General features: G+C 47.2%; 1 protein-coding gene and 1 long non-coding RNA gene across 3 annotated transcripts in view; one reads left to right on the plus strand and one right to left on the minus strand.

The window, feature by feature from the left end:
* Positions 1–23,279, minus strand: part of LOC119974671 — a 162,820-nt gene that overhangs the window by 34,320 nt on the left and 105,221 nt on the right. For both annotated transcript variants that reach the window (XR_005462552.1, XR_005462553.1), the window contains exon 2: positions 13,647–13,818. This is a non-coding gene — a long non-coding RNA (uncharacterized LOC119974671). The remainder of the gene's footprint in view (positions 1–13,646; positions 13,819–23,279) is intronic.
* LOC119974666 (forkhead box protein N2-like) overlaps positions 1–23,279 on the plus strand; it is a 108,551-nt gene that overhangs the window by 14,659 nt on the left and 70,613 nt on the right. Inside the window, 1 exon segment of the mRNA XM_038813747.1 lies at positions 13,670–14,222. Within this exon segment, the coding sequence (XP_038669675.1) occupies positions 13,683–14,222 (540 nt within the window). The 5' untranslated portion in view covers positions 13,670–13,682.

Consider the following 23,279-nt stretch of genomic DNA (forward strand, 5'->3'; position numbering starts at 1 on the left):
CCTGCTCACACCCGGTGTTCACAGCTGCCGTCACCTCGTCCCAGGCAGTACTGGCTGCCCTGTGGCTGACCCTCTGGGGAGGGGGGGCAAGCATTACACCTGACCTCAAGCTCATCTTGGCCAAAAGGCCGAGAAGCGATACTGCTTGACCTTGTTAGTGGGGTCTGGCGATGTGGTGAGAAGCCCATGCGGCCTCGTTAAGTGGACCAATAACGTTGAATTGCGTTGCTGGCCTCGCCAGGCCGAGCACGCTGAAGCTCTCAGCAGTTCCTGCTCTCTACCACACACACACATCCTCCGGAGAATCCCGCCCCAGATCTCTTAAATGCTCCATGAAATGGCCTTGCAAGTTATTCGGTTAAGGGCAAGTGGAATGCGTAATAAATGCAGGCCCAGCTAGTGACACCCACATCCCATGAATGAATAAAGAAAATACATCAATTCCCTGCATCTGCTACTAAAAACAGTGCATGTTATTTGTGTTATATCTGGTTTCCCAGTTAAGGAGCCACAAATAATGATCATATTTTTCACAACTGTAGAAAGGAGCAGCTTTCTTGGTGGCCTCTCCCAAACCACTTTGTAAATTAAACATATTTTAAAAAGATAGATCTATATACAAAGCTGCATTAACTTCCCTGTCCCCTGCCATTTTGACTCTTGTTTTATAGTCATTATGGATGGACTTTAAATAATGCATGGTCTCTCAGAGGTTCCAGCACATCAGAAGGTGCTTTTATACTATGAATGAAGAGTAGAGGGAGATTACCCACTACTGTGCATTCATTATGTGAAATAAGATCTATTTTCTTATCCTGGTGACATGTAAATTTATTCGGGGGGTGTACAGTTTTTTTCCTTGGAATGAGGGAACTGATTTTAATCAAATGGATAGGTGAAGTGAAATACACATGATCACAGTCACAGAAGATGTGATTTGTGGCTTTTATCAGGGCTATTTTAATGCTGTGGCAGGAGCAGATGCCTGATTAGAGAAACTTAAACATAGAGTTGTGGATAAGTTTTGGAGGCTACCCGATGCTCAAGCAAAATTGGAGATTTGGGTGGTAGTTTGAAAAGACAGATATTGAGAGTAAAATTTTAGGGAAGATCTACAGTATGTGATCAGTTATAGTATCAGCATCAGCTATTATGGGGGGGGGGGGGGGGCAAGAAGGAACTTTGGATAGCCAGCAATTTGATGGAAATGGGGTTGAGGCAGGTCTGAGTCAAGATAGTTTTTGAGAGGGCATGAACAGACATGGGAGCCCTAGAAGGACAAAGGTTGCTGTGATTGATAATGGGCATGGGAGAAGTAGTAGAAAGGATGGTCTCAGTGTTGCAAAGAAGGGTCATGAGCACTTTATACTTGTTGGAACTGATATGGCAAGGAAGAGGGTTCTAAAGAGAAACTTTAGTAGTGGAGAAAAAAAGCCATGAGCTGTTTTTGGTCTTCAAGGTGATTCTGGGACTGGAGATGGTTTTGGGATAAGAGGATGAGGCCCAATCCATCTCCTGATGGATGGCTAAATTAGTTCTGCACAAAATATGTTCAAGTTTGCAGCAGCTGGACTTGTGCAAGTGACAATACGGACGCTGTTGGATGAATGACCAGCATGGAAGACTGTTAGATTTTTACTGGGTGCAAATGGCATTAAGGGCAATGTGAGAGGACGGTGAACAGATACATAACTGCAGAGATATGGTGACTGGAAGGCCAAAGGCTTTTTTGAGTTTGAAAGTGCATTGTAAATTAAATTTACTTTCGGGAGTTTTTTCAAGCACGAGATTCGGGAAGAAGTGGATGTGGAATGAGGTAGGAGGTTTTAGCCACTGAGTGATACAAATAAATGGTCAAAGATGGCTTGTCAGTGATTTTTAAGATTATGGGGTAGGAAAACCAGGTGAGATTTCAAGTTCAACGGCACAAGTATAAAAATGGGTAGGAGGTTTATGTGGAAGGACAGGGCTAGGTGGACTTGGAGGGCAGTAAAATCAGGCCGCAGGGCATAATGTATTGAGGTGGAAATCACCAAAAATTCAGCGCATTGGCTGAGAGATAAAGAGGGAGGATATCTAAGCAAAATTGAAGATCTGTTGGGGAGTAGAGAATAACCATTTAAAGAGAGGCAAGAGGAGTGAAACAATTGTTATGGGCCAGGGTTTAGAGACTCCAAAGTGTATTATGACGTTCACCCGACCCATTACTTTTATGTTGAATTTGGCTAGGATGAGCACACTTGAATGGGACTGGTCTTTTTCCTGAGATTCTGAACCAGTCTCCAGCAGATTCAAACTCCTTCCGGAAAGCAAACTATATCTTTTTTAAAAATTTATTTTTATTCAAAATTTTTCAATTTTTACAAGCCACTACAAAAAGAAAACATAACAGTAAAACAGATAACAACGTAACCATTTAACAGTTTAACCATTTAATAAAATACGGTGGGGGTATTTGCCCTTTACAAATGAAACCCCCCCCCGGACTGCTGCTGCTGACCTTCACCTAAAGCAAACTATCTTTTAATTCATTGCCGCAGAGTGCAGTGGAGGCCGGGACGCTAAATGGCTTCAAGGCAGAGATAGATAAATTCTTGATGTCGCGAGGAATTAAGGGCTACGGGGAGAATGCTGGTAGGTGGAGTTGAAATGCCCATCAGCCATGATTGAATGGCGGAGTGGACTCGATGGGCCGAATGGCCTTACTTCCACTCCTATGTCTTATGGTCTTAAGCTACCGAAGCAGTTAGCCACTTCTGCAACAGCTTTTAAAAATGAAAAGAGAGAGATACCGGCAAAACCCTTCTTTCCTCCTCTGCACTACAAACTGAAACTGAAACCAAACCACTCACAGCCACAGCCCTGCTCCACCCACAAAATGATATCACTGAAGCCATGTGATAAGACAAAAACCTTCTTAAAGGGACACTCGCATGACACGAGGCATACTCCAAGATAAAGCTTCTTTCGGGGTAGAGAGACCACTGTGATTTGATGATGGGCCACACACTCGTGATTCGAACACAGAAGATGGTGGTAAGTATAGCTACATAGGAAGGTTTCAGTCAGAAGTGAGAAGTTTCGGTTAACACCATAATTTCAATGCTAACATGCATGATGGCTCATGAATAACAAGGAATTTGTTCAGGGGTGAGTGTACTTTCTGGCAGTGAATGCAGTGGAGATTGTTGATCCACCAGCAAATGTCCAAAGAGGCAGTTTTGGATGGAATGACTTGGACAGAAAGGTGAATACCTTTCTGGAGGAAACCCACACAGACAAGGAGAGGGAGTGCAAACTCCATACAGTCACCTAAGGAATTGAACCTGGGACCCTGGAGCTGTGAGGCAGCAGTTCTAACCACTGTGTCACCATGCCGCACCACAAAACCCACATAACAAAAACCCCAACCAACCATATCCACCCAACCACCAAGATTAAAAAAACTACAACGAAGCAAACAAAACAAATCCCCGCAGGTAATGAACGGCTGCCATCTCTGGTAGAACGCCTCAACCGACCCCCTCACCGTGTCCATGACTTTCTCTAGGTACAAGAATTCCATTCAGTCCCCCAACAATACCGAGGCGCTGGGCGGAGAAGGGGAATCTCCACCCCAGCAGAACTTGCCTCTGAGCAATCAGCGAGGCAAAGGCAAGGACATCTGCCTTTACTCCCGTCTGCAGCCCTGGTGAGTCAGACACTCCAAAAATTGCCACCAAAGGACAAGGCTCCAGCTCAATTTCAGAAATGCCGACATGGTGTTGAAGAAGGAAGCCCAAAAGCTTACCAATTTGGGACATGACCAGAACATGTGTGTGATTGGCTGGCCCTTTGGAACACCGCTCGCATCTTTGTTATACCTCAGGAAAAAAAACATTCATCTTAGTTTTGGTCACCTAGCCCTGTGCACCACCTAAAGCTGGATTAGACTGTCGCGCAGATGTAGACGTGGAGTTCACTCTGCGAAGGGCTTTACTCCACACCTCATCATCTACTGTAGGCCCAAGTCCCTCTCCCATTTTGTCTTATCTCCATCCACCAAACCCGAGGCCTCAGACACAATTCACACATAAATACTGCTCTTCCGACCCTGCCAGTGAAGGTCCGCAGTGCTTCAGGAAATGTTGGGACAGCCACCCGCACAAAGTTCCTTATCTGGAGGTACCTGAACAAATTGACCCTCCCACCCAGCTCAAACTTTGCTATCCATTCTTCCAAGCAGGCAAATTGTCTCTCTATAAACAGATCCCCGAATCTCTCCAGCCCCTTCCCTTCCCACACCCTGATTGTTGCGTCTAATCTCAATGGCTCAAATAAATGTTTTGCACAGATAGGGCCCAGCCTTGACATGGCTCATAGCTACAGATAGGGGCCAGCCGTGACATGGCTCAAAGCTTAAAATGCTGCCTGAATTGTCCCCATATCCTCATTAGGACCACCGGATTCGAGGAGTATCTAGACGGGGAAAACAGAAGCAGAGCCATCACCAACGCACCCAGGCCAGACCCCTTACACTACCTTGCTTCCATCTGCCCCATCTGGGTCACTGAACCACCCCAGCACCTTCTCGGCATTGGCCGCCCAATAATAATAAAACCAATTCGGCAATGTTACCCCCTGACCCCATTGGACTGTCGTGCCCTTTGAAGAACCACTCTTTGAGCCCTCGGAATCTTGCCCGGCCATATAAAAGACAAAATCAACCTATTGACCCTCCCAAAAAATGGTTTTAGGGAGGAAAATAGGAAGATATTGAAATAAAAACAAAAACCTAGGAACAATTTTCAATTTGATAAATTGGACTCTGCCTGCCAGGGACAGAGGAAGGTTGTCCCATTTTTGCAGATCGGACTTAACCTTGTCCACCAGACTTGCAAAATTCAATTTATGCAACCGGGCTCAATCAGGGCCACCCGGACTCTCAAATACCTCAAGCTGGCCAAATGAAAATAATAATCTTTATTAATGTCACAAGTAGGCTTACATTAACACTGCAATGAAGTACTGTGAAAATCCCCTAGTCGCCACACTCCGACGCCTATTCGGGTACACTGAGGAAGAATTCAGAATGTCCAATTCACCAAACAAGCATGTCTTTCGGCACTTGTGGGAGGAAACCGGAGCACCCGGTTATCATCAACCAACCTCTGCCATTCCGCCTTTTCCTCCTTCTCCATGTGCACCTTGTATGATATAATCTCTCATCTCTCCTCTAATCACTGCTTTAAAGGTCTTCCAAAGCATGGAGGGCGAGACCGAATGATTCTTATTGAATTCCACATACTCACCAATGGCCTTGGACATGTGCCCACAAACCCCTAAAGCTGTCAATAATCGTACATCTAAACTCCAAGATGGGCGCTGAACAGGACCCGACTCCAGATCCAAACCTACCAGATAAGGGGCATGATCTGAGGTAACAATCATTGACTATTCTGCTTTCCTCACCCAAGGGAGAAGAGACCTATCCACCAGAAAAAAGTCAATCCTCGAGTACACCTTGTGTACTGGGGAGGAGATTGAGAATATCTTACCCGAACCCCGGATGCATAAACCTCCACGGATTAGCCACCCCCACCTGTTCCATAAATGCTAATGGGGTTTTCGCCACCCCAAAAGCAGCAACAATTTTGTCCTAGAATTGACCATCATCAGATTCTCTTCCCCCCCCCCACACACACACAACGGTCACAAAAATAAGTTGGTGTGTATCCACATCTAGAATGGAAGCCAACAGCTTCCTAATAAATGTAGTATTGTCCCAATTCAGGGCATATACTATAACTAATACCACCAACCTACTTACCAAAGACCTTGTAACCATCACATACCTACCATACGTGTCTACCTCCACCTTGTCTGCTGAAAAATGAACCCTTTTGTTGATTAAAATTACCCTCCCCATCCGAGCTCTACTATCAAAGCCCCTGTGAAAGACCTGACTCGCCCACCCCTTACGAAAACTGATCTGATCCCTCACCCGCAGATGAGTCTCTTGCAAAAACACCCCATCAACCCTCTGGTTCTTCAGATCAAAGAAAACTCTCAACCTTTTTACTGGGCCCCCCAATTCCCTTATGTTCCAAGTAACAAACTAAATCAGGGGTCTCTCACCCTCAATTAATCCAGAGTCAGCCATTTCTACCAAACAGGATTCTCAAATGCCTACCCAGAGGATGTAGGCCCAAGGCCCACCCAAGATGGCCACCAAACCACCCAAACAATAAAAAAAAGACAATCCCATGGTCACCATCAGAAAACTAACCCGCCCCCCCCACCACCCTGAATCAAACCCCACCTAAACATCCATATTGATCACATTCCAGAGATCCCCAATCAAACAAAAGTGCTCAGCTCAGCGAACCAACAGGCCGTATTCATTGCTCGTATTCGCTAGCTAAAATGTTAATGCCAGCTAAGTTTACCCACCCAAGCTACCGATATATAACAAAAATTCAGCACTCCTTGTAAAAGTACGTTCCCACCGAGGGCCATATGTTTGCAAGTAGAAAATAAATATTGCCTTAAAGAATATCCCATGAAACAGTTATCCTCCCATCCCCCACCGCACAACTTGTACAAAACAACCCCATTCCAACCCTAAAACACAATGAAATAACAACATAAACAGCCATAACAAGTCCACACACAGCCCATTTGTCTCGACCCCTATCCGTGCTCTGTAATAAACGCTTCTGCCTCCTCCAAAGTATTAATGGTCCTTTGACCCAAAGGTAACATGCAGGCTGCACCACTCCAAACCTCACTCCACTCTTGTATAATGCTGCTTTGACCTTATTAAAGGCTGCCCGCTTCTTCGCCAGCTCCGTACTGAGATCTTGATATCTTCTAACATCTCTGGTCACAATTCTCCTTGGTCCACATGAGGACCTGCCTCTTCTGGAAACTGTGGAATCTTTTGGAAACTGGAATCAGACTATCGCTACTCGTGATGGCTCATTCGCCCGAGGCATCTGGTGGAGTGTTCGATGGGCCCTGTCCAACTCAGGAGGAGATGCCAGTACCCCCTCCTCCGCCATCTAAATGAGCAACTGCGAAAAGTATGCAGTTGGATTCAGGCCCTCCGACACCCCAACGATCCTGATATTTTGTCTCCTCGGTGATTCTCCATGTCATCTATCTTTGCCCTCCGATTCTTGCTCTTCTCCACCACCACCGAGATCTCAGCCTCCAATGAGGCAATTTGCTCACAGTGCCTTGACAAAGCCTCCTCCAGCCCTTTCAACACCTCACCATTGGAGGCTGAGATCACATTGGTGACGGAAAAAACAGCCTCCAAAGTCCTCTTGAACTTCTCACGAACAGGACCCAGCACCACCACCATCGACTTGCGCAAAGTGTCGAGCATCGTCTTGCATTGCCTCTCGGAATGCTTCTCAAACTGTTTTTCGAACTCGGGCATATTAGCATATCTACTGTGATCAGGGCGGCCCCGTCTGCCTGACCCCTCGCCACCATCTTCCCTGTTGAGACTCAACGTGAAGCCTTCGAATCCGTTGTAGGATTTCCTTCCACAGATTTCTTAGTTGTGGTCTTTTTTGGCATACTTCTCCTGGGGCCCCTCTAATGCTGGGCACAGTGGTTAGCACTGCTGCCTCACAGCACCAGGGACCCGGGTTCAATTCTGGCCGTGCGTGACGGTTTATGTGTGGAGTTTGCATGTTCTCCCCGTGTTTGTGTGGGTTTCCTTTGGGTGCTCTGGTTTCCTCCCACAGTCCAATGATGTACAGGTTAGGTGGATTGGCCAATATGTACTCTGGGGGGAGCTACCTAATGCACAACCTCCCCAACATGCCGCTACCAAAGTCCTCAGAAATGTGCATATCAAGATGATCTGCCAGCAGGTATGCTGGCTGGACAACTGGGAAAAGAGGAGGATGGAATTGCTGCCTTTTGGGAGATAATGACCAATCTCAACAGACCCTTTGGACAATAACTGAAGAGGCACAGAAGGTAGCTGTGGGATATGAATGTTATTTGCCACTTATCAGTCCAAGCCTGAATGTTGTCCAGGTCTTGCTGCATAAGGACACTGACTAGTATCTGAGGGAGGGTCGCAAATGGTGCTGAACATCTTCTTCTGTTGTTTCATCACTGACCTTCCCTCTGTCATAGGGTCAGAAGTGGGGATGTTCGCTGATGATTGCACTAACAATGTTCAGCATCATTTACGAGGCATTGATAATCTCCAACAAGAGAGAATACAACCATCTCCTCTTGGCATTCAATGGCATTACCATAGCTGAACCCGCACTCAACATCCTGGGAGTTACCACTGACTAGAAACTGAACTGGACCAGGCTTTTAAATACTGTGACTACAAGAGCAAGTCAGAGGCTTGGAATCTGCAGCGATTTAGTGTGATGGAATACGCTGCACTGGGTGGGTGCAGCTCTAACAACACTCCAGTTCAACACCATCCAACACAAAGCAGCCCACTTGTTTGGCACCCCATCCACCAACATCAACATTCACTTTCTCCACTTAATGTGCAGCATCAGCAATGAGTACCATCTAGAAGGCATACTGCAGCAACTCACAAAAGTTCCTTCGACAACATTTTCTAAACCCGCAACTTCTATCATGTAGAAGGACAAGGCAAAGGGGTGCATGGAAACACCATCACCTGCAAGTTCCCCTCCAAGTCATACATCATCCTGACTTGAAACAATATCACTGTTCCTTCACTGTAGCTGGGTCAAAATCCTGGAACTCTTCAACAGCATTGTGGTGTATCTACACTAGATAGACTGTAGCAGTTCAAGAGGTCAGCACACCACCACCTTCTCGAGGACAATTAAAAATAGGCAATATATGCTAGCCAACACCAAGGTCCCATGAACAAAAATTTTAGAAAAACAGAGTGGAAGGAAACCATTTGGTCTGTCGTGGCTCCGGCAGGTCTCGGAGCTGTCTAATTAAAGCCCACGTCCCTTTCCACCACAAACATCCAAATTAGTCCCCTTCAAATGCTGGTCCAATTGCCTTTTTAAAATTCCTATGGAATCTGATTCTACCGCCCTTTCAAGGAGTGCAGTCCAGATCTTAACTTTCTGTGAGAAGAAGCTTCTCATTTCCCTTCCAGTTCTTCTCCCAATTATTTTCATTATGAATACCTCTATTACCTTCTCTGATCTAAAGAGAACAATCCGAGTATACCGTCATCAAATAGTGTGGACAGAAATAGGCCGTTCAGCCCATTGGGCCTGCTCAGGCTCTTTGGAAGAGCAATCCAGTCTGTCCTGGTCCTTGCTCTTTTGAGTATCCCTCCAATTCATTTATCCTTCAAGTATTTATCCAATTCATTTTTTAAGGGCTACTATTGAATTTGGATTCAGTCTTATCGGGCAGTTCATTCGGATCACTTCTCCAATCTCTCCACAAAACTGAACTCACTCATTATTGATATAATCCTGGTAAAGCGACTTGTGTGTGCACTCCAAGACCTTGACATCCTTCTTAAACTGTGGCACCCAGATTTTTTTATTTTAAAAAAATTTTTATTGGAATTTTTTACAGAAAATATAACAACAAGTATAGCAAAAAGCAGTAATATGCAACTAACAGCCCCATAACACCCACAATTCCCCCCCATACCGTAACATCACATGTATCACATTCCCCCACCCCCCCCCCCCAAACAAGAGAACTTAACCATAAATTAAAATTAGATCAATCAAATTTAAATAAAATAAGCCAACATAATCAACGTCTCTTCCCCCCACCCCCCCGGGTTGCTGCTGCTACTGTCCCAGTACCCTATTGTTGAGCCAGAAAGTCGAGGAAAGGTTGCCACCGTTTAAAGAACCCTTGCACCGATCCTCTCAGGGCGAATTTAACCTTCTCAAGCTTAATGAAGCCCGCCATGTCATTGATCCAGGTCTCCAGGCTTGGGGGCCTCGCGTCCTTCCACTGTAGCAAAATCCTTCGCCGGGCTACTAGGGACGCAAAGGCCAGCACACCGGCCTCTTTCGCCCCCTGGATCCCACCACCCTTGACACCGTCCTCACCACCCCCTTCCAGAACTCCTCCAATGCCGGGCATGCCCAGAACATATGGGCATGGTTCGCTGGACTCCCCGAGCACCTGGCACACCTATCTTCACCCCCAAAGAACCTACTCATCCTCGTCCCAGTCATGTGGGCCCTATGCAGCACCTTGAATTGGATGAGGCTAAGCCGGGCACACGAGGAGGAAGAATTTACCCTCTCCAGGGCATCAGCCCATGTCCCGTCTTCGATCTGTGGCACCCAGATTTGTGCGGAATACATGAGCTGAGGCCTAACTGGGATTTAAAAAAATAAATTTAGAGTACCCAATTATTTTTTTTTCCAATTAAGGGGCAATTTAGTGTGGCCAATCCACCTAACCAGCACGGTAGCATAGTGGTTAGCACAATTGCTTCACAGCTCCAGGGTCGCAGGTTCGATTCCCGACTTGGGCCACTCTGCGGAGTCTGCACGTTCTCCCCATGTGTGCGTGGGTTTCCTCCGGGTGCTCCAGTTTCCTCCCACAGTCCAAAGATGTGCAGGTTAGGTGGATTGGCCATGCTAAATTGCCTTTAGTGTCCAAAATTTCCCTCGTGTTGGGTGGGGATATGGTGGAGGTGTGGGTAGGGTGCTCTTTCCAAGAGCCGGTGCAGACTCGATGGGCCGAATGGCCCCCTTCTGCACTGTAAATTCTATGATTCTATGATCTTTGGGTTGTGGGGGTGAAACCCACACAGACATGGGGAGAATGTGCAAACTCCACACACAGTGCCCCAGGGCCGGGAAGTGAACCAGGATCCTCAGTGCCGCAGGCCCAGTGCTAACCACTGCGCCACGTGCCGCCCACTAAGAGGGATTTATAAAGATTTAACACAATTTCTCTTTTTGTATTCGGTGCCACTATATATAATATTGTAATGCACACAGTGTGGTCGACAGGTTGGAATGCTAGGTGGACCTTTTTCTATCCACCCGTCCTTATTTCTGTAACCTCCTCTTGCCCTACAATCCTCCAATATCTCAGCTGTACCAATTCTGACCTCTTCAATGATTTTTATCATTCCATTACTAGCGACTGGAATTCTCTCCCTAAATCTCTTCAGTATCCCTCTTTTAATTCTCTCCTTATAACCTCTCTCTTTGACTAAGCTTTTGGCTATCTATCCTGATCTATCTTTGTGGATCGGTGTCAAATTTGGTTGGAAAATAGTCAAAGTGAACATTTTACCATCTGTAAGACACTGTACACATGTAAGTTGTTGCTATTGTTGTTTTTTTGTTTAAATGGCGCCTGTGTGAGGTTCCAGAGAATATTGGAAGTCATGGAAATACATCTCCGTGCGGGTTATAGCCTTCAGGAAAGGAAAAGCATTGTGAAGGGGGAGATCGATACTGACAGAATTGAAAAGTCTTACGTCAGTGGAGCTGATAAACCTCAAGCCACATATATACAAAGCCATGTAATGAATTCATGGAAAAACAGTAGGACATTGAGGTTTGAGATTGTTTTTTGTAGATGCCCTCTTTGTACTGGAATGGGTGGGGCAGAGCCTAATGGCTGGCTGTTGAGTTGCTGAAGCAGGTGAGCATTGTGTTGCTAATTGGATGTTTTAACTAAATATCTACTCAACAGTATGCCTGATGTCTTTAATGGAAAAACTCAAGGGAAAAGGATAGCAGTCAGAGCTGTAAATAAGGCATTTTTATCACTGGTATTATCTTGATTAAGTGTATTGTTCAGTTGTGTATCATACAAAAGGCTGAATACTTTGAACTGACCTAGTTAACAGCTTCATAGAAAACAGAAAATAATTTCGCAAAATATGGCTCTTTATTTTCTGTATGGCTTCAGAATTTATTTTTGAGATGAGTGTCAAGGGTGCAGTTAACATTAAATTATGGTTTTATTTTGACTATGTGAAGATTTTTTTTTGTCTGCCTTTTTCAGTGAGATCATTGTGTCCCCCCCCCCCCCCCCCCCCTTAAATTGTTGTAGGTCTTTGGTGCTCTAATTAGTGAGCAGTTGAGTTAAATTTATTTTGTTCACAATGGTGATCAGATTAGATTAAACTCAAGCACATTTAATTTAAATTGAATCCAGCCTGCCAACTGAATTATCTGGAAATATTGAATGGTGCTTTTATATGTGCAGGAAGAACAATTGTAAATTGGGTTAGTGGTTTATGGGTCAAATACTTCAGTATGAGATTAAAACTTGATTTTACAAGGGTCTGAAACCCTTACCCTCACTAACTGAGGAAAAAGTAGACAAGTGAAAATGGAAAATAGTACGATATTTTACTTTCAATTTTTTTCGTTACCAGTCACAACAAATGGAATTTGTGTCCCAGTTTTCTTGCATATCTCATTCTTTGTTGTATCAAAGCAGCCATTCCACAGCCTTACTGTGGATCGTCTGTGCAATTAAGGTAACTTTTTCACTTCAGTCAGTTTTGACTCCCAAAGGTTCTCTAACCGGGGTATGATTTGGGCTATTTTCAAAGTTTACATGATTACACCCCCTCCAATGCTGTTTTCACCTTGTATGCACACGGGGAGTAAGTAAGTGTACACTCACTTCTCAACAGCAGCTGAAAGGAGGTGCTTTACTCGAATAGTTCCTATTAACAACAGCTACTTTATTTGTATAACACCATTAATGTAGCAAATTGTCCTGAGGTGCATCAGAGGAACAGTATCAAACAAAATATGACACCAAGCCAATGACTTGCATTATCGTACTCTACATATCAGCCAAGAAATTTCCTGGTTCAAACCCTGCTGTTGGCTTGGCTGCTTTCATCTATGACTAGGCTAACGCCAGTCCTTGAATATGAATCATCAGGGTTTAAAGCTCAGGACCAGGAAAATCGCAGGCAAGGTTACCAGAAAATAGAGATGAAAGTTGAAAAAGGCTGCATTAGACAACTGGATGTCTTGAGGTTATGAAAAGTATTTTATAAAGGCAACCTCTTCCTCAGGGAACAAAGAACAAATTATTCTGGGAACTTTGTGGGATGGGGATCATGAGTCAGGTGCTCTGGAGTTTGGTGCTGGAAACAAGCTAATTTACCTGCATGATTTTGATTTAGAAACTGAGCACAAAAATGTTTACATTTGCAGGTGATGGCAAACAAGGAGGGGGAGGGTCAATGGACTGAGAGGTGACGGTTCAGAAATTATAAAATAAGTTGTATAAAATATATACATCAGTGGCTCCATAGGAAAGAAAAATAGGTAACAACTTGTCGTAGGTGGTAACAGTCACAGGTTTGGGAAGAGCTGTTGAAGAAACCTCACCAAGTGGTGTGTTAGTGGTGGAGGGAGTGAGCATCTAAAGAGGGGAAAGCTGCTTTGTCCTAGACCTTCATGTAACAACCTGTTCTCAAGAACCTGCCAATTCTATTCTGTACCCATTTGTTAATTTGCCTACTGGTTTATTTTTAATATCTGAATGTTGGAAAACTTAACCCATGGGAAATTGTGACTGTTAACCAAAGCTGACCAATCCACACTGCTGTCATTTTTCACGATCACTAAAGATTGCCTGAAGTACAATTTTTATTATTAATAATACAATGTGCTATGATGGAAGTGATTAGGGTGAAAATAACAAGTTGATCTTCTCACTACCTTCATTTTTCTTTGTCCGACAGGTGTGAGGCTTAAATGGGTCCAATTATTGGCATGTCTCCAACAAAGAAAGCTGGGATCCCAGGCATAGATGAAACTTGCAGCTTGAATTCAAGTTGCCCAGTAGACAGTCTTGCAGAGATGGCTGGTGCCACAAGCATGAAAGTCATTTCTGCAGATAAAGGAATAACAGATGATGAAGAGCTTACAAACCTGAACTGGCTTCATGAAAATAAAAACCTCTTGAAGAACTTCAGCCTGGGTAGTGAAATGCTTCGCAGTGTTAGTCCGACACGTGACATCACTGAAGGAGATGCATCGCCTTCATCTCTTTCAGATTCTCTAAACAATGACAATCGTGGATTGAATTCCAAACCTCCTTATTCTTTTAGCTGCCTTATTTTTATGGCGATTGAACACTCAGCCAGAAAATGCCTTCCAGTTAAGGATATCTACAATTGGATCTTGGAACGTTTTCCATATTTTACCAATGCGCCCACTGGCTGGAAGAACTCTGTTAGGCACAATCTCTCCTTGAACAAGTGTTTCCAGAAGGTGGAGAAAGACCATGGCAAGGTAAGTGTACATTGTTCAGAGAGTCTCAGCACATGAGTAATAACATAGAAAAAGTCTCTGCTTCCTTTAATAGCTCAACTGGTAGATATACTGATTAGTGTGAGTCATATATACCAGCAAGGCTCAGATTTAATTCCTGGTCTGTATATGCTGATCTGAGCTGGTTGATGTTTGAGGCACTTCAATAAACCTGAATATTGGTGGGGGAAGGTGAGCCTGGATTCCCACTCAAGATATGTCGGATCATGACAGAATTCTGAGGATGAAGGGTTGTCTTATGAGGAAAAGTTGAGCAGGTTGGGTCTATGCTTGTTGAATTTTAGAAGAAAAGATAATCGTACTGAAATATTTAGGATTCTGAGGGGGCCTTCACCTTGTAGATACTAAGGTGATGTTTCCCTCGTGGAGGCATCTAGGACTAGGGAGCACAGTTGCAAAATAAGGGGTCTCCTATTTAAGACGGAGCTGAAGATGTCATGGATGGAATTTGTGTTTTCCTACTGGAGATTTAAAACATAATGTCTCATTCACTCGACTCAGCCACTTTGTCACTAACACCAAAGATTCTTTTTAAAATTGAGTACCCAATTCATTTTTTTCCAATTGAGGGGCAATTTAGCATGGTCAATCCACCTAGCCTGCACATCTTTGGGTTGTTGGGGCCAAAACCCACGCAAACACGGGAGAATGTGCAAACTCCACATGGACAGTGACCCACAGCTGGACCAAAGATTAAAAATGAATGAGGGAAAACAATACAATTACAATTCATGATTGCCTTAGTTTCCTTCAGAACAGGGCTGTCGTTTCTTAAATGAGTTGATGTTTTGGTTGAAGTGAAGGTCTTGCAAGGTGAAGGATTTTCAATAAGCTGAAAGATGTCTTGTTATTGAATTTTCAGGATGCTGGTTGTCAGGTGAACTTGAAGTTAGAACAGGTTGAGGAAAGTCCTCCTTTCTGTTGGGAATCCCCTACCTTTGTGGTATTGCTATCTATTACCTTGGCTGCTGGATGTCTTTGCAGCTGGTTGATGGCTTCCAGTAGAATCTATCTGCAGAATAGTTTCTTACTGTTTTAAAAGCAGGCAACAAACATGACTGTCTTGCCATGTGACTGGTTAAAAGCCCAAAGTCCTTTTCCAAATAAGATGGGTTATACATCCTGTGTGATGACTTTCACACCTTGAGAGTTTGAGACAAATGGTGTCTTTGTATCTGAATGACTCATTCAATTTGCAATTACTGTTTTAAAAAAAAATTTGCTTCAAGGAAAAGACATGGGGGTAAATCCTCCGGTCCCGCAAGGCGCAGGAATCGTTGCTGGTGGGCCAGAAAATTTGGAAGACCGTTTAAAGACCCATTAACCACGGGTGGGAATTTTTGGTCTGGGGCGGGTGTGACTGGAAAATCCCACCCAGAGAGTCGACATCAGTTCTTCTCTCATAAGGTCGTTAGCATTTGGTATCCACGACTCAGAGAAAAGGAGACTGGGTTATTGAATATATTCAGATCTGAGTTAGACTGACTTTTGATCTACAGGGAAGCCAAAGGTCATGGGGGAGGTTGGGAGATGGGTGCAGGCAGTAAGGTGGATTTGAGGCTATAATCAGATCAGCCATTATCTCATCGATTGGCAGAGCATGTTCAAGGAGCCGTTTATTCCTCCTTTCTTGCATTTCTATATGACTAAGTTTGGTTGTGGTTTTTATTTGTCTGAGCCCGTAAATTAAGAATGGACACCGGGGAGAGATACTGCAGGAGTTCTGAACCTGTTGAATTGCGATCTTCCATCGATCTGTTGGACAGTGTAACATATATAAACATCAGTGAACTGAGCGATTATTGGTTATGATGGAGTTACAAATCTATGGGGTGATGTATTTGAATGGTTTCTTAAAAATTAATTTTTATTCAAATTTTCCAGCAACAAATTTTATCCCAACAATGAAAAGAGAAAAACAAACCCCCCCCCCCCCCCCCACCCCAATACAAAACAATAAATTAACAACAAGAAAGAGTAATAAACATAGAACCATAAGAACAAACCCCCATAACGAACGCATAGTCCCGTTCCCCCCCCCCCCCCCCCCCCCCCCCGGGTTGCTGCTGAGATTGACCACACTCTAATGCTCCGCCAGGAAATCAAGAAAAGGCTGCCACTGCCGGAAGAACCCTTGCACCGACCCCCTCAGGGCAAACTTTACCCTCTCCAGTTTAATGAACCCGGCCATGTCTCTGATCCAGGATTCCGGGCTCGGGGGGCTTCGCGTCCTTCCACTGCAAAAGGATCTTTCGCCGGGCTACTAGGGACGCAAAGGCCAGAATACTGGCCTTTCTCACCGCCTGCACTCCCGGCTCTGATGCTACCCCAAAAATAGCAAGTCCCCAGCCCGGTTCCACCCTGGAGCCAACCACCCTGGACAAGGTCCCCGCCACCCCCTTCCAGAAACCCGGACACACCCAGAACATGTGGGTGTGATCGCTGGGCTCCCCGAACACCTGCCATACCTGTCCTCTTTCCCCCAAAGAACCGGCTCAGCCTGGTCCCAGTCATATGTGCCCTATGCAGCACCTTTAGCTGAATTAGACTAAGGCGTGCGCAAGAAGAGGAGGAATTCACCTTCCCCCAGGGCATCTGCCCACGTCCCCTCTTCAATCTCCTCCCCCAACTCCTCCCACTTCGCTTTCAGCTCCTCCACCGAGGCCTCCTCCCCTTCCTGCATCACCTGATAAATTGCAAAGATCCTACCCTCGCCGACACACGTCTCCGAGAGCACCCTATCCTGAACCCCCCTTGGTGACAATAGCGGAAACTCTGCTACCTGCCGCCTAACAAACGGCCTAATCTGCATGTACCTAAAGGAATTCCCTGGGGGTAGACCCCACTTCCCCTCCAACTCCTCTAATGTCGTAAACTTCCCGTCTAGGAAGAGGTCCCCCATCTGCCTGATATCTGCCCTGTGCCAACTCAAAAACCCTCCATCTATCCTCTCTGGTACAAACTGGTGGTTCCTCCGTGTCGGGGACCAAACCGAGACCTTCACTTCCCCCCTATGCCTCCTCCACTGTCCCCAGAGTTTGAGGGTAGCCACCACTACCGGACCCGAAGAGTACCTTGCCGGAGGGAGCGGCAACGGGGCCGTCACCAGCACCTCTAAACTCGTGCCCACACAGGACGCTGCCTCCATCCTCTTCCATGCGGCTCCCTCCCCCTCCATCACCCACCTATGAATCATTGCCACTTTCGCAGCCCAGTAATACCCACACAGGTTGGGCAGCGCCAATCCACCCACCTCCCTGCCTCGCTCCAAGAATACCCTCCTCACCATCGGGGTCTTCTGCGCCCACACAAACCCCGTAATACTCCTGTTAACTCTCCTAAAGAAAGCCTTCGGAATCATAATGGGTGAACACTGGAAGAGAAACAAAAACCTCAGGAGCACCGTCATCTTTTAAAAAATAAATTTAGAGTACCCAATTATTTTTTCCAATTAAGGGACAATTTAGCGCGGCCAATCCACCTACCCTGCACAAGATCTGGGTTGTGGGGGTGAAACCCACGCAGACACAGGGAGAATGTGCAAACACCTCACGGACAGTGACCCGGGTCCTCAGCGCCGTAGGCAGCAATGCTAACCACTGTGCCACCGTGCTGCCCGGGAGCACCGTCATCTTAACCGACTGGACCCTGCCCACTAGGGAAAGTGGCAACACATCCCACCTCCTGAACTCCTCCTCCATCTGCTCCACCAGCCTCGTGAAGTTTAACCTATGCAGACCCCCCTTCTCCTGGCTATCTGGACTCCCAGGTATCTGAAGCTCCTCTCTGCCCTTTTCAGCGGGAGCTCCCCTATCTCTTTCTCCTGGTCCCCCATATGTACCACAAACAGCTCACACTTCCCCACATTGAGCCTATAGCCAGAGAAGTCTCCGAACTCTCCCAGAATCTTCATCACCTCTGGCATCCCCTCGCCGGAGGGGCTGTTTAGCTCACAAGGGGCTGTTTAGCTCACAGGGCTAATCGCTGGCTTTGAAAGCAGACCAAGGCAAGCCAGCAGCACGGTTCGATTCCCATAACAGCCTCCCCGAACCCAAATCTCCTCAACACCTCCCACAGGTAGCTCCACTCCACCCTGTCAAAAGCTTTCTTCGCATCTATCGATGCCACTATTTCCGCCTCCGCGTACACCGCCGACATCATTATGACATTAAGAAGCCACCGCTCATTGACATTCAGCTGCCTCCCCTTCACAAAACCCATTTGGTCCTCGTGAATGACCTGCGGGACCACATATTCCACCCTCCTGGCCAGTATCTTGGCCAGCAGCTTCACGTCCACGTTGAGCGAGATCGGCCTGTAAGATCCACACTGGAGAGGGTCCTTATCCTGCTTCAAGATCAAAGAAATTAATGCTCTGGACATCTCGGGGGCAAGGCCCCCCCCCCTCCCTTGCCCGCTCCACCCCCACTCTCAGAAACTCCAGCTTGTCCAAGAAGCAGTCCATCCCTCCCTCCTCCCCAGGGGGCACCGACCGGTACAACTCCTCATAAAAGGACCTGAACACCCCGTTAATGCCCCTTGCACCCCGCACCAGGTTCCCTCCTACATCTCTTAACTCCCCCTATCTCCCTCCCGCTTCCGGAGCTGGTGGGCCAGCATCCAACTTGCCTTCTCCCCATACTCGTTTACCGCCCTCTGCGCCCTCCTCCACTGCACCTCCGCTTTCCAGGTGGTCAATATGTCAAACTGCGCTTGGAGACTACGACGCTTCCTCAAAAGCCCTTCTTCCGGGACCTCCGCGTACCTCCTGTCCACCCTTACCATTTCTTCCACCAACCTCTCCCTCTCATTTTTCTCCCCCTCTCCCTGTGTGCCCTAATAGAAATCAGCTCCCCTCTGACCACCGCCTTCAACGCCTCCCAGACCACCCCCACCTGCACCTCCCCGTTGTCATTAGCTTCCAAATACCCCTCTATACACCTATGGACCCGCCCACATACCTCCTCATCCGACAGCAGCCCCACCTCTAACCTCCATTGAGGGCGTTGATCCTTCCCCTCCTCCAGGTCCACCCAATGCGGAGCGTGGTCTGATATGGCTACCGTCGAGTACTCCGCCCCACCACCCTCAGGATCAGCGCCCTGCTGAAGACAAAAAAGTCGATCCGGGAGTAAGCCATATGGACGTGGGAGAAAAATGAGAACTCCCTACCTCCCGGCCTCATAAACGTCCAAGGATCCACCCCTCCCATCTGGTCCATAAACCCCCTCAACACTGTGGCCACCGCCGGCCTCTTACCGGTCCTGGACCTCGAACGATCCAGGGCCGGGTCCAGCACTGTATTAAAATCCCCTCCCTATATCATGCCCCCGTCTCCAGGTCTGGAATCCGGCTCAGCATGCGCCGCATGAAACCTGCATCGTCCCAATTTGGGGCGTACACATTGACCAGCACCACCCGCTCCCCTTGAAGTCTACCGCTCACCATTACGTATCTGCCACAGCTATCCGCCACCACGCTCGACGCCACAAACGACAAGTTCTTTCCCACCAAAATGGCCACCCCCTGGTTCCTCGCGTCTAACCCCGAATGGACACTTGTCCAACCCACCCTCTTCTCAGCCTAACCTGATCCGCCACCCTAAGGTGCGTTTCCTGGAGCATAGCCACGTCCGCCCCAAGCCCCTTCAAGTGCGCCATCACCCGGGCCCGCTTCACCGGACCATTCAGCCCCCTTACATTCCATGTGACCAGGCGAATCGGGGGGGGGTCTTTCCCCTCTCTCTGCGCCGGTCAGCCATAACTCTCCCTCGGCCCACCAGGTGTCCGCAGTACCCCCCCTGGCCCATTCCCCACGGTGGCAGATCCCCCCCCCCCCCCGCTGCGTTACCCCTCTCGACGTACTTCTGTAAGTCAGCTGACCCCGGCTGCTCCCGCCACCCCAACGATCCCCCCAGTGTGACACAACCGCCACTCCCCCGCCTGGTGCAGGCCCCTCCCACTCCACCTCCAGTGCGGGATAAAAGCCTGCGCTTCGTTCTGAAACCCCGCCCCCAACCCAAAACGCCGGAAAGAAAAGGATGCGCGACCAAATGGACCTGCAACACAGCTCCCCAACCCTCCACTAGCAAAAAAGGCACCAAAATAAACAATCAAAAAGAGAAAAAAAAAAGGGACCAACAAAGAAGTACCAGGGAGAACAAACCCCCGGACAACACACATCCATCCCCAACCCTCCTCAGTTCGAGTCCAGCTTCTCTGCCTGGACGAAGGCCCAGGCATCTTCCGGGGAGTCAAAGTAGAGCTGGCGGTGTTTATAAGTGACCCAGAGGCGTGCTGGCTGTAGCAGGCCGAACTTCACCCCTTTCTTGTGGAGCACTGCCTTCGACCGGTTAAAACCAGCCCTTCTCTTCGCCTCTCCGCGCTCCAGTCCTGATAAATCCGGATCTCTGCGTTCTCCCACCTGCTGCTCCTCTCCTTTTTAGCCCATCTCGGCACATACTCACGGTCGACGAGGCGGTGAAAACGGACCATCACCACCCTTGGCGGCTCGTTCGGCCTGGGCTTTCTCAGCAACACCTGATGAGCACCCTCCAGCTCCAAGGGCCCTTGGAGGGACCCCGCACCCATTAGCGGGGGGTTCAGGTTAGGTGTATTGGCCATGGTAAATTGCCCGTAGTGTCCAAAATTGCTCTTCGTGTTGGGTGGGGTTATTAGGTTATGGAGATAGGGTGTGGGCTTGGGTAGGGTGTTCTTTCCAAGAGCCAGTGCAGACTCGAGGGGCCGAATGGCCTCCTGCACTGTAAATTCTATGATATCTATGATATCAAGGCCACATAGGCCCCAGGTCCGATCCCTCCAGCCCCTCCGGGAGACCCAGGATCCGCAAGTTCTTCCGCCGCGAGCGGTTCTCCATTTCCTCCATCCTCGCTTGCCATTTTTTGTGGAGCGCCTCGTGCGATTCCACCTTCACTGCCAGGCCTAGGATTTCATCCTTGTTCTCCGAGGCCTTTTGCCGTAACTCGCGGATCTCTGCACCCTGGGCCGTCTGAGTCGCCATGAGCTTATCCAGTGAGGCCTTAAGCGGTTCCTGCAGCTCAGCTTTCAGCTCTCTGAAGCAGCTCTTGCTGCTCTTGCGCCCACTGCTGCCACGCTGCCGGTTCCCCACCCGCCGCCATCTTGTTTTTCCTGCCTCGCACCTTTCTTTGCTCCAAAGCCGATTTTTTGACCGCCCTGCTCCTGGTCCAGTCCATCCACCGGCAGATAAACGCAGCAGATGTGTTCCCCCACCGGGAAAAGTCCAGCCAGCGCTGCTACAGGCCCTTAAAAGAGCCCAAAAGACCGAAAAAAGCAGGAGCGCCGAACGTGCGGCTTACCTCCGCATCACTGCAACCGGAAGTGTATTTGAATGGTTAATGGTAAATAAAATAACGTATTTCTACATAGAAACATACATAAAAAAATAGAAGCCGGAGAAGGCCATTCAGCCCTTCTGCTCTGCTATTCATTTTGGCCATGGCTGATCATCAAGTTCAATACTAATCCCTTTAGCCCCAAGAGCTATATCTAATTCCTTCTTGAAATTACACAATGTTTTGGACTCAATTATATTTTGTAGTAGTGATTTCCACAGATTCACCACTCAGGGTGAAGACATTTCTCTTACCTCAGTCCTAAACGGTTTACCCCTTTATCCTTAAACTATGACCCCTAGTTCTGGACTCCACCGCCATCGGAAACATTCTTTCTGAATCTCCCCTGCCTAACCCTGTTAGAATTTTATAAGTTTCTATGAAATCCCCCCTCGCTCGTATAAACTCCAATGGGTCCTCTGCTGTTTGTGATTTTCATTAATGACTTGGAGATGAGGGGTGTGTCACAAAATTTGCAGACGATACAAAGATTGGTGGAGTTGTGGATAGTGAGGAGGGCTGTTGTCAGCTGCAGAGAGACATAGATAGGATGCAGAGCTGGGCTGAGAAGTGGCAGATGGAGTTTAACCCTGAAAAGTGTGAGGTTGTCCATTTTGTAAGGATAAATCTGAATGCGGAATACAGGGTTAACGGTAGGGTTCTTGGCAATGTAGAGGAGCAGAAAGATCTTGGGGTCTATGTTCATAGATCTTTGAAAGTTGCCACTCAAGTGGATAGAGCTGTGAAGAAGGCCTATGGTGTGCTAGCGTTCATTAGCAGAGGGATTGAATTTAAGAGCCGTGAGGTGATGCAGCTGTTCAAAACCTTGGTACGGCCACATTTGGAGTACTGTGTGCAGTTCTGGCCGCCTCATTTTAGGAAGGATGTGGAAGCTTTGGAAAAGGTGCAAAGGAGATTTACCAGGATGTTGCCTGGAATGGAGAGTACGTCTTACAAGGAAAGGTTGAGGGTGCTAGGCCTTTTATCATTAGAACGGAGAAGTTGAGGGGTGACTAGATGGAGGTTTATAAGATGATCAGGGGAATAGATAGAGTAGACAGGTAGAGACTTTTTCCCTGGGTGGAACAAACCATTACAAGGGGACATAAATTTAAGGTGAATGGTGGAAGATATAGGGGGGATGTCAGTGGTAGGTTCTTTACCCAGAGAGTAGTGGGGCATGGAATGCATTGCCTGTGGAAGTAGTTGAGCCGGAAACATTAGGGACCTTCAAGCGTAAATTAATATGTTCTTAATCTGGGACAAAAGTTCGGCACAACATCATGGCCTGAAGGGCCTGTTCTGTGCTGTATTTTTCTATGTTCTATAATCCTAACCGACTTAGTCGCTTCCCGTATGACAGTCCCACCATCTCCGCTAATTAAAATTTTTTTTACAGCACAGAAGGAGGCCATTCAGCCCACCATGTCTGTACTAGCTCCCAAAAGAGCTACCCAGTTAGTCCCATTCCCCAGCCCGATCTCTGTAGCCCTCTAAATTAATTACTTTCAAATATATATCCAGCTCTCTTTTGAAACCTCCTATGGAAACCACCTCCACCACTCCCAGGCAGCGAATTCCAAACCCCAACAATTCTAAATAAAAATGTTTCTCATCATCTCACTCACTTCCATCAGCTCCTCACT

The sequence above is a fragment of the Scyliorhinus canicula genome, chromosome 1 (assembly GCF_902713615.1).
Source record: "Scyliorhinus canicula chromosome 1, sScyCan1.1, whole genome shotgun sequence".
NCBI lineage: Eukaryota > Metazoa > Chordata > Chondrichthyes > Carcharhiniformes > Scyliorhinidae > Scyliorhinus > Scyliorhinus canicula.